The sequence below is a fragment of the Cyprinodon variegatus genome, unplaced genomic scaffold (genome assembly GCF_000732505.1).
Source record: "Cyprinodon variegatus isolate N-32 unplaced genomic scaffold, C_variegatus-1.0 Scaffold70, whole genome shotgun sequence".
NCBI lineage: Eukaryota > Metazoa > Chordata > Actinopteri > Cyprinodontiformes > Cyprinodontidae > Cyprinodon > Cyprinodon variegatus.
The window spans coordinates 81,828-93,812 of record NW_015150523.1 but is presented as its reverse complement, the minus strand read 5'-3'; the positions used below and the strand labels follow the sequence as shown (position 1 = coordinate 93,812).

The 11,985-nt window shown below is 37.9% G+C and overlaps 1 protein-coding gene across 1 annotated transcript in view; it reads left to right on the top strand.

Moving 5' to 3' along the window:
* The window catches only part of LOC107083202 (deformed epidermal autoregulatory factor 1 homolog), a 19,434-nt gene that overhangs the window by 3,909 nt on the left and 3,540 nt on the right, over positions 1-11,985 (top strand). The window contains exons 3-9 of the mRNA XM_015372219.1: positions 3,091-3,217; positions 3,311-3,460; positions 5,778-5,917; positions 6,077-6,142; positions 8,276-8,320; positions 10,810-10,933; positions 11,653-11,787. Coding sequence (XP_015227705.1) covers positions 3,091-3,217; positions 3,311-3,460; positions 5,778-5,917; positions 6,077-6,142; positions 8,276-8,320; positions 10,810-10,933; positions 11,653-11,787 — 787 coding nt within the window. The remainder of the gene's footprint in view (positions 1-3,090; positions 3,218-3,310; positions 3,461-5,777; positions 5,918-6,076; positions 6,143-8,275; positions 8,321-10,809; positions 10,934-11,652; positions 11,788-11,985) is intronic.

Sequence of the window (11,985 nt, the reverse complement as noted above, 5' to 3'; positions counted from 1 at the left end):
ATGAGCTGATTGTCACCAACCTGGGAAAGTTCGAAATGAGCTCAGGAGGAGGAGAGAAGTACGGAGGCGCTGAGCTCCGCAGCGTGAGACTGAGCCCGAATCAGAGATCCAGAAGGGTGGAGAAGCAGCGACCAGCAGCAGCCAGAGCACACAGAGAAAACGAGGGATCCAGGAGGGATAATCCAAGCCGTCAGAAGACAGGTCCAAGGTCAGCAACAGGTAGAATCCAGAGAAACAGAACAGGCAAAACAGAGCAGAGCAGGGGCGGCCAAAACTCAGAAGTCCGGGGGCAGAAACAGATCAAATCAGGCAGAACACACACAGAGAAACGCTAGAACTAGACAGGCTGGAAGCTTGAATAATCTGGCACCATGGGCTGGGAACTAGTGGCATAAATAGGAGAGGAAACAGGTGGATCTGATAAGAGATAATAGGGCCGGGGAGGAGCAAAGCAGATAAGAGGAAAAACAGAGTAAAACCCAGCTTACGGTGCCAAGATCATGACAAAAATATGTTAACGTGGTGCTATTTTAAGGCATTTTTCAGCTGCTCCACCTGCCTGTGGTCATTAATAGAAATATTTTATTTAGAAAAAAACGCCGCACATTCAAAGTCACTGAACCTAGTTATCACTACAGTCCTTCTTAAAAGTATAGTGGAGGATTTTTTTAAACGACCTGCCCTCTCCAATGTAAAACAAAATGCACACAATGGAAAAACGATCTAGAAATAAGTAAACATTTCTTAAATGAAGTGTATTTCCCCTAATTTGAATAAGTAAATGAGATAGTTTGCCAATGAAATGGGTATTTTTATTCTTAAAATAAGACAATGCAATTGTGTTTGCTTATTTTAAGTGTAAATTGTCTTGTTCCATTGGATAGATGTCTCTTTAACCTCCTCAATCCAAGAGAAAATGCAGTTATTTTAAGAAGAAATGACTTATCTAGATTTCGATTTTTTCCAGTGCATGCACAACCCTCTACCCGCTCCTGAGAGGAAACGCCTATTAAACGCGTGCGAGGGCATTCACGAGCACATTTCTCCTCGTGAACGCTCTGTTTAAAAGTTGATGTTTGCATCGCTCATAGAGGTTTACTTTCCAAGAGAAGATTTACAATTTTTCCACTATGTCAGACTCACCACCGGAAAGTGAAAATGGGGACGAGTACGTAGGACAGCCTTATGTAAACATATCACCAGAATGATTGACAATTAGGAGGACCACTTATTTTGATGATCCACCCGGAAAAAGATCATCCTCCACTATGCCTTTAGTTAAAATTAACCTATTTTCCAAACCTATATTATTTCAACATAGAATTTCCTCCAATGTTATGTATTAATTATTAGGGTTTTAGATCAGCAGCTCTATATTTATTCATTATTATATCAATTTGTTTGGAAAATTATTGCCAGTATAACAAAGACTCCATTTGATTTCATGTGATTTCATTTGATAATCCAACACACACATGAACATTGTATCTGATCACCAAAAGCTCTAAAAACAGGATTGTTTTTATGTAATAAAAAAATCTGTAAAAAAAAAAAAAACATCTGTTCACATTCTGACATTGTACAGCTTTAACTAGTCTGATTAAAAGGTGACGATGTGGATCAATATTTCTACTATTTAAACATCTAGTTAGTAAACATTAAAGTGAGGTGATATAGTCCCAGAATAATATCTCCATGTTTTTAAGTTTAATGGTGATATACAATATTTATCTGGATCTGATTTTCTTTTCATCAAGTTAAAAAAATGACGTTTGTATCAAAGCTTTGTCCCAAAAGTCAAATCTTTAACAAATAATTGTAGATAAACAAAAAAAAAATTGAATTACCCAACATATACATGTAAAAGTATGATTATAGCTCAGCATAGAGTATCAGAATATAGACGATACAGTCTCATCTAATATCTGTGTTGAAAAACATTTCAATTTAATTTGAAATCTCAAAGTATTGCTCAGCCCTAGTGAACATTAACACATAGAAACACAAATATATTTTACTTTAAAGCAACACTACACAACTTTTCAGTTAAATTCCGTTTATTTATACAGAGCCAATTCACATCACGTCATCTAGAGGCACTTTACAGAAACAGTGGAATCAATTGGTTCAAGCTTTTCTATTTGAGGGAAACCAGCTGATTGCATTGTGTCCCTGACTCTGCAGCAATCCCTCAACCCTCACACCAACCATGCATGCAGTGACAGTGGAGAGGAAAATCTCCCTTTTAACAGGGAGAAACCTCCAACAGAGCCAGGGACAATTTGAGGGCCTTCTGCTGAGGCTGACTGGGGTTCAAGGAGACAGAAGCAGAGATATAAAAAAGACATGGAAGCACTGATCTATAAATGCTCTGTATGTTAGAGAAGGTGATGGTAAACTTCACAGGTTGCTCTGTCTATGAAAGAAAACGTCAAGCAGAATTTTTAATCCAAGTGTTTGCTTCATTTGAGACACCTGAAATGATTTTTCTGGTCAATATGCAGCGCCTGATGCGTAATGATGCCCCATGTGGGCTGCTCTTCTAAAAAACTCCATATGTCGCTGAATGAGTAATGTGACCCAGCGCTCCACTTTACAGCTGTCTGAGCTTCCCTCAAACACCAGAGCTAACCTTAAAACATAGTTTTTAGGCAGACATGTTTCTTCTTCTCTGATGTAGGATGTAATCTAAAGGGACGAATGTGTCCTTGAATTTAACTCATAAGTTCCCCGTCTGCTGGTCCAGTCAGACTGGTTCATTTAGCTACATTGTAGTGTTACCAGCCGCCTTCAGGTGGGCTAAACCTGGAAGTTTAAGATCAAGTGCCCCCTGGTGGCCAAAAAGTTACACCATGTTGCTTTAATTAGCATATATGATAAATTATGTGCCCTGCGATGGACTGGCGACCTGTCCAGGGTGTACCCCGCCTCTCGCCCATTGACAGCTGGAGTTAGCACCCCTCGCGACCCCACTTGGGATTAAGCGTGTCAGAAAATGGATGGTTGGATGGATACGTTATGTATGTTACTGTGGCAGTTTTAACACTGATGGTTTCCATTGCTGATACCGTGTAATGTGTGTGTTGACAGAGTGGCAGAACCACTCTCCAGCTGGGTGAAGGTCTCAGTGCCCAGAAGGCCACTCTGATCGTGGTTCACACAGACGGCAGCATAGTGGAAGCAGCAGGCCTTAAATCTGCCGCCACAATCACATCAGGTATACGCACGTCGGTGTCCTGCAAAGATGATTAGTCTCACCATTTGGAAAATGATCACAAATGATCTGTGTCCCTCTATGCGCGTCCTGAAGGCCCACAGAATCCCTCGACGCCTCTGACTCCGCTGCAGGACAAAGATTCTTGCTCCAAATACAACTGGGACCCATCGGTGTATAACAACGAGCTGCCAGTCCGCTGCAGGAACACAAGCGGAGTCCTCTACAAGAATCGACTGGGCTCAGGTGATTTTTCCAGATGATTCTATCAACTTAAAGGTGCCCAGTTACCTGCTATAAACATAAAAAACTTAAAAAAACACATAATAATGATCCACTATATGGAAAGCAATCATCCTGATAGTTTTTACTTATTATTCCATAATACCTCATTAATCCCAATGGAGAATTGTCGCCATCTGTTGGCAGTACTTACTCACACATCAAGCCGTTTTGCATCTTCTGCTGCTTTAGCTCTATGGACTGAATATTGTTCCAGTATCGCTTCATAATAACAACATAATATGTAAATAAAAAATGTTCAAAAAGTGCAAACCATAAATCAAACTTTAAAATCTTCTTAATAATAAAAAAAGATTTGTAGAGTAGAATTGCTTTTTTTTTCAGATTTTTGTTTCTTCAAAGGATTATTTATTTATTTTTTTTTTCAAATTGCATTTTCCAGATCAAATTCTCTGGCTTTCCTCTGGAGGGAGGAGCAGTAAGCATTTCTATTGGTCTGCTGGAACTTGGCAGCAACTGTTTTATTTGTCAGTGTTCCAAAGCGAGTATTAGTGTGGGGTTTGAAGTAAAGAAAAGATGATCTGTAAAACACTGTTTGAAAAATTCATAAAAAATCAATTTGAAATAGAGAAATTTGAAATGAGAAAAGATTTAAAAACATTACAAAAATATATTTTAGAGATAAAATATTAGAAAACAGCAAACGGTATCTAATATTATTTCTCCCTGATATCTAATATTTTTTTGCACTTTTTCACACTCTTTCACTCCTCTGCAGAGTCCTTGGCTCTGTTATTTCCTCGTTCACTCATTGCACACGAAGCATCCTACCTTCAGTCACATGATCTTTTCTTATGGGAAATGCCGATATAAAGTGTTAAACACAGTAATAAAGTATAATTGACCAGCCTCTTGAAGAATAGTTGTTCCCCTTCAACTTGAATAAGGCTTGCTATGATGCTGTTGCTGCTGGTTTACCAATCCAAAGCTTTTGGGCCTTCTTGCTCATTTGATATAAAAGATCCTTTCTGATATTAGTTGATTTGCTATTTAATGCTGCATTTAAAATCAGATGAGTAACTTCAGAGGTGCATCCATCTATTGTAATACACATTTTTCATTTCCGATACGGATATTGACCTGATCGGGTATTAGCAGGAGTCATGGACACATTAATTACTTCTTTTATCCTGTAGAATGTCATAAAAAGCTTGATCAAGTGTCGTTACTAAAACAGAAAACCACAGTGAACAACAGAAGGTATGAGAAGAGCTGACACATATAATATTAACCAGTTGGTAACAGAAACTATAAGCAGAAGCTGAGTGTCTCTATCACCATGCCGATATGGAAGATTTTATACGGCGGCTGATATAATCGGTTATCAGACCAATAACCAATATTAATATCGGCTTGGGACATCCCTAATTGTATTTGCTTCTGCCAATATTCTACATATTTCTTTTTAAATGTCCCAATCAGTTTTCCATTTTTTATTAAATTTCTTCAACATTTTGCACATTTGTCTCCGTCTGAGCTCACCTGAGCTGTTTGTCACAGTGTTGAACTGTTTAAAGCACCTTAATGCTTGTGGAATCTACTACTTTTCAACCTCTTATTACTTTCTTCGGATATTCTGTCATTTCCAAGGGAACATTGACCCCTCTTAGCTTAGCTGCTATTCCTGGTATGTTTGCTTTAATGTTTTCACCACCAAGGTCTCCCATTTTCAACAGATTTTTCTGCAGTTTCTGACTTAATGCTGATTGTCCTTATCACTTTCTCAATTGCATTAGTTATAGGGACTTGATTGAAAATATGTTTTCTCATTGCTTTGGGTAAATTTAGTTTTCCATTCTTCGTTTCAGTTTATTCACACAGCACCAATTCACAACATATGTCATCTCAAGCCTCTTTACAGAGACACTTCAAACAGATCATACAGTCAGACTGGTTCAAAGTTTTCTTTCTAAAGAAAACCAGCTGATTGCATCGACTCATTGACTCAAATGCAATCCCTCAGACCAAGCATAGTTGTAGCGACAGTGGAGAGGAAAACTCTGAGTGGCCATTTGTTCAACAGAAAACCAGATCATGTCCATGTTGATTCTTGATTACAATCCTTTAAAAGCTTTTGTGTTTACAGTATGTTTTTACCCTTACGTTGTTTTGTATTGAAAAACATGAATCCACCCAGAAAGTTCTTTTAGTTGGAGAAAAGGAACCCAAATGAACCTTTTTGTTCTCTGCCAGTCCAGAGTTCTTAAATTCATCCTCCTCCTTCTGTTATCTACTCTTACATCGCTTTGTTTTTGTCCAGGGGGTAAAGGTCGCTGTATCAAACACAATCAGCAGTGGGTTACACCAACAGAGTTCGAAGCTTTATCAGGAAGAGCGAGCAGCAAAGACTGGAAAAGGAGCATCAGATATGCTGGCAGACCTCTGCTCTGCCTTATTCAGGTACCTGCCAGCTGTAGGATTACTGCTGTACTGAATGGTTTCATGTTAACCAACGCTTCTCTCTGTTCCCACTGCTGTGCAGGTCTGCTGGTTCCAAACAGAAAGCTGAGATACTTTTCTGCCTTATTTGTATTTTTAAACCTGTTTGTGTTTTTTTAGGAGCAGATCTTGAACCCTCATGCTGCTTCCTGTACCTGTGCAGCCTGCTGTGATGACCTGACACATGTGAGTGAGCACAACTGGTCTTGCTTGGTCTCTAGAACTCTGACAAGCTCTCATCAACGAGACAAAAACACACATAAATGATAGGAATAATGCTGGATTTGGGTTACCTGTTCAGCTTTTCCTTTTTTTCTATGGTTTTTCTAAATCTAAACTTAAATTTTATTGTGAAGTAGAGTTTAATCTTTCCTCTTTTCTTCTCATGACTAAAATATAAAAGTTGCAGTAGCAGGAAAAAATAAAAATGCCTTCAGCTCTCATAGATGGCTAATCTAAATTAATAGAAAACAACAATTATTATAAAGTTTAAGTAACTAATATAGATAATCTTATGCCATTGTATCAAAAGATCACAATGTTTTCTGTTAAAGGTGAACCTGCATCCCTGTAGCTATTCTCAAGATTCCTATTCTGGGATAAAATAGAAATTATTTTTGAGCTGTCATGTTGTTTATACAGAGTCGGAGTACAAAGATTTCTTAATGGGCTGAATGGAAACAGTTGGTTTCAAAAGCATCAAATAAACTTTTACAACTTTAAAATCACTTGTTTGATGGCATTTTTAGTATCCAGTATAAAAATCAAAGGGTCATGGTGTAATAATCTAAACTCCTACCGTCATCAGTGCAGCGGTGTCCAAAGTCAGTCTCTGATGGCCAGCTTGGGTCTTTTTAGACTTTTCCTTGGTTCAGCAAACCAGAATCTTCTTGGAGAACTTGAGACGCTAAAAATCTAAATAAGGCTAAATCTGCAGTGGTGGAGCAGGAATGCATCTTAAATGGACAAGAATACTTCAAAATTTTAGTTAGCGTATTCGTTCAATTTAGGTCTGGATTGCCATGGCATTACAAGGCATTTATGCAGTTTCTCTCTGTTTTTTTTTTTTTTTAATATCAAAACCCTACTACTACTTTGACCCCTGAGCTGCGGTAACTAAGGTGCAAATTGAAGAAATAAAGCCAAAATTGCCAAAGTAGAAAGAAGAATGTTTTCCTTCTTTGCTTTTTTTGAGCAATGAATTAATAGTAGATCAGGAAGTGTTTTCTTTGGGATGGAAACCTTATACGTTTAAAACCGTTCCTTTATTGGACATTTTGTTAGGTTGTCAGTCTGCTATTTGAACCAATATGATGTGTTGAACTAGATCTGCTATTTGTAAATGTTAACTGTTTTTCGCAACATAAAACTGACTAAAACTAGACTAAAACCTTTTAAAGTTTTTGTCAACTAAAACCGACTAAAACTATCATATCATAATGACTAAAATGCGAGTAAGACTACCGTAATAATAGTTTTCGTCCTAAAGATAAGACTAAATCTGGCTGTCAAAAACAACACTGGTGGTTCGCCGCTAAAGTTAGCTCCTGTTTCGTTCAAATGTAAAGTAAAGGATTATATCACAGTTTTTAGATATCTTTTTGTCTATCTTTGTTTCATTTGAATCAAAATTAAGGACACTAGAGCCGATCAAATTGGATCTTCAGGGTGGAAATGAACAGTTTTGTTTCTGAAGAGAGGTCCTAAATCTGGGTCTCAGTATGTTTTTTTTCTTTTCTTTTTGCATTAAATTTGTATGTTCTTCCTTTGCAAGCGTGGGTTTTCTCTAGGTAATCGGACATCCTTCCAATGTCTAAACGCCAATTTTAGATAATTTTGCCTCTTGTTACCTTAAGCCCATTTAGAGTTGCCTGTTTCATAACTTTGTGCCATGACACAGCCCCATGCTTTCATTAAGCTACTATGCTTGTTCAGGAACCGATCATTCAAAGGGACATTTCCTCTTAGCAGCAAACAAGGAGATGGGGGAGAAAATGTTGATGATTTAGTGAAGGGACACCCAGAAATGCATCGCAGTAGATGAATGTACTTGGAGCTAAAACTACTATGTGGATGCATTGAAGAACAGGTTGGAATCTGAGAAATCTGAGTTATTTTGTGAAGAAAAACAAAGAAGAAGCCATTGTTGTTAAATTGCTGTTGATTTTACCACCATAAACCTAAAAAGTTATTATTTTTAAGGACCTTGGTGAGCTGAACAGGTTTATCAACTGTTCAAGTATCAACATTAAGATTGTTTTTAAGCAGATATAATAATAATAATAATAATAATAATAATATGTATTGCTTCTTTTCTAGTCACCAAAGGATGGGGAGTCTCTGACACCAGAAAGTGTCACCATGGTAAGTGATGATTGTTTTTTTGTTTGTATGAGGTGTAAATTCAATTAAGGTTTAACCAGTTGCCTGTATCTGGATGGATTAATTGATTTTAGTTTTATTAATTAAGTCTTCCTGATTAGGAGATGTAATATGTTTAAAAAGAGTAGGTTGAATATAAATCTAATTTAAACTTTTATTAACTGCTTGGGAGTTGTTTCGATGTAAAGTACCCCTAAAAGGTTGCATCCAATAATTGCCGCCCCCTGATGGGTTGAGGAGGTACCGCAGGGAATACAAAAAAGTCTGGCTCAGTTACTTTGGCAATCTTCCCTAAATTTAATGGCGTAACGACACAACATTAAGTAAGCAACATTACCTGGGTGGGCCCCAGGGGATGTTGCTGAAATCCCCTAAAAGGATGTCAGCAGCTCTTTGGCTCTCCATCTGATGTTGCAAACTTTGTCAGCAACCCTCAGCGTCTTTTAAAAACGTTGACCGCCAGGGGCCACGGACCACAATCAGTAGGCGATGCAGGTTAGGTGAAGTTTTCTTTCATCCCTAAATAAAAGAAACACTTGCCTTTAAAGCAGAGTGCCCTGTCTCCATCTGGGTGCTGCCATTTTCATGATTCCTCCTTATTAAACCATTTCTAAAGGCTGAGCAAAGTCAAAGACCTTAGATGTTAGCGAAAGAATAAATTTGCTGCCCTGTGCAGATGTTTTTTGGCCGATTCTTAGAGCTGATATTTCCTTCTCTTTCAGCGTTTCTATGATAAAAATGATGCAATGATGCAAACATCAGGTAAAAAACTAAACTAAACATGAACATTATAGTAAAAGGAGGCAGAAGCAATGCATGTGCTTCATGTAATCTTAAGCCATGGCTTCTGAATGCATTAATGCAGTGGTTCTCAAAAAATCCCCTTTTGTTTAAAAGGAAGTTTTTGCTCCCCTTCGGTCTCTCACCCCACTCCAACCTTTTTAATAGCTGAAAAACTGAAGAAAAGGCAACAGCAGTTAAATAAATATTGCAATAAAATAAACTACAATAATTACTTTGAATCACTTAAAGCTACAGTGTGTAATAATTACAGGGATATACAGTCAGAAATGTAATATATTATACATAACTATGTTATTTTATCATCATCTACGAGCTCAGCCTCTTAACCTTAATATTTGCGTTGCCTTAGAATTCGTTATTTATAATTACATAGGAGCGGGTCTCGCAGCCATGGAGGCAGACATCTTTGCGCTACGGCAGCGCAGAGCCAACAAACTAGCGATTGCGAGATCGCCCATTACGCTCGAAAGTAACTACGGCAAGTTGAGAGAGATGAACTGAGACGGTACTGAAATCTATACCCTACACAGACTAATGAAATACTATCTGTAAAATTATCTATGTAAACAAACCTCATCACTTGAGAAGGTAGGTAATGGGGACGTAGTGGAAGACATTTTGTCCCGTAACGCTCGCCGTACTGTTGGGGGGGAGAAGCGGTGGGGGGGAGATGTTCATGTTGCTGCAGTCTGCAGTCTGACCGCTAGATGTCGCTGAAAGTTACACACTGTAGCTTTAAACTACCACCTTTAGAGTACAATTACTTTAAGTTTAGCTGTTTATTCTCCTTTCTAACCAAATTCAACATTGATATGAATAAATTATTATTATTCAATTATTAGAGTTCCAGTCTATGGAGCAGAAAGAAAGATCAGAGAACCCTATTGGTCTCTGTGTGTTTTTCCATTATTACTGTTATTCTCCACTAAAATGTGGCGTGCCCCCTATAGGTGGTGGTTTGGGAATCACTTCAGTCATGAATCATCAAAGCTAATATCAGTCAAAAATATGGGAAGTATCTCTACTTCTAAAGCCCGAATTATAACACATAAAGTTCCAATGGATCTTTAATAGAAACTTTAAGTGAGTTTGTTGTAACATTTTGTGAAAACAGAAATCATTGGAAGTATTTTTCTAGAACTCTGGGTTTTGATTCAAATCGGAGCTTTCACTCCTCACACCTCAGAAGCTGTAAAACATGGAAGCCAGTGTCAGGGAAATCCTTGAAAGATGCTCACAGATATAGATTTTTTTGGGGGGTATAGTTTGGCTACACATGTTTACAGACTGAGACAGAACTCTTTTTTTTTCTGTTAAGCCATGTAATTCTGCAGAGGGAGCTTCTCCTTTCTACTCTCATCTGTTCGGTGGGACTTTGTTGGAAAGTGCTGCATTGGGAGGGGTTCAGACATTCAGCATTTATAGTCAGGCCTAACAGGTGAAATGCTCCCTGTTGTAAAGCTCTTTGCTTTTTACATTTCTCCAGTTAATCACTCTTTTTTTTTGTTTTTTTTTATACGAAATTCTACTCACAGCAACCATTCAAACGTAAAGCAAAGTGAGAAGAAAGTAAATCTAAAATGCTTCGATCTTAAATAATTTTCTCCATGAATGTCAGTGAATTTTCGTTTCTTTTATTTATTTAGTTTTGTTATTTTATTGTCCAGACAGGCCCTGTGCGCCTCTTTGTCCCCTACAAGAGACGGAAGAAAGACAATGATCTTCCAGTGGGACCAGTCAAGAAGGAACTCAGCCCCCTAAAGAACATCCAATTGACTCCAGGAACCACATGTATGTAGAAATGATCATCTTTATCAGAATAAATTACATTTATTGTTTGGGGTTGGATTTGGACACCACAGCCAGAACAAATATACAGAAACCAAGCAAATGCAAGCAGGAAACTGAAAGATGACATCTGGATTTTCAAAACAAATCATAACATATGGTTAACAATTACAAACGTTAAATTAGTTACTGTGCATTTAGTTATCAGAAAAAAAGGTTTATACATCAAATGCATCAGAGTGAGGAACAAATACAACTTCTTAACTTGTTGCACTCACTCATTGTAACTTCTGAAAATACCTGGATGTCTAAAAACAGATTGATGGTTCTAAAATCCACAGATTTCATATTTCTGCTGGCTTATCTGAGGCTCCTCCGGGCTTTCCAACAGATCGGGTGCTGTGTAAGCCCAGGGTAAATGTGAGGGTTACCTGAAGCTCTGATGCTTTAAAGCCCGTTAGTTTAGGCATAGTGTTAGTGGATGCTTTGCTGTTTGATCTCATTAGCAACTAAAACGACAATTTTTTTCTGGAAACATTCTTGGCAAAACGTTGTTTCCTTTCAGCAGATATTGTGTGATTGGTTATAAACTGGAAGTTGACATATGAGACAAACCAAGTTTGTGCAGCTGGAGGAAACTGCAGCTTTGCACTTGAGTTGAAGAAACAGAAGACATTGTTGTGCTGTCACATTGGTGCCTGACTTCTGTCTGTTTCTATCAGTCACAGTGACCCCGTCGGGGCAGTTTGCTACCCCTTCCACATTGACCTTTGACCGTGCACCAACAAGCGACGCTGCCTCCGCTACCATCATCTCAGATGGAACGGCGCAGAATGACGTCTTTGCCAACACCACAGGTACGTTCTATTCATGTTTAAGTTTTTTTTACCATCAAAACTTAATGTTTTTTTACCAGACAAACATAAAAGTCGTTTTTGCTGAGAATTAATGGAATATATGGTGAGAATTTTGTTCCATTACTGTGCAAAAAAAGACATGTTTTGTAAATGGGGAGAAATAAAGAAAAAATAATACATTTGAATGTAGAAATAAAA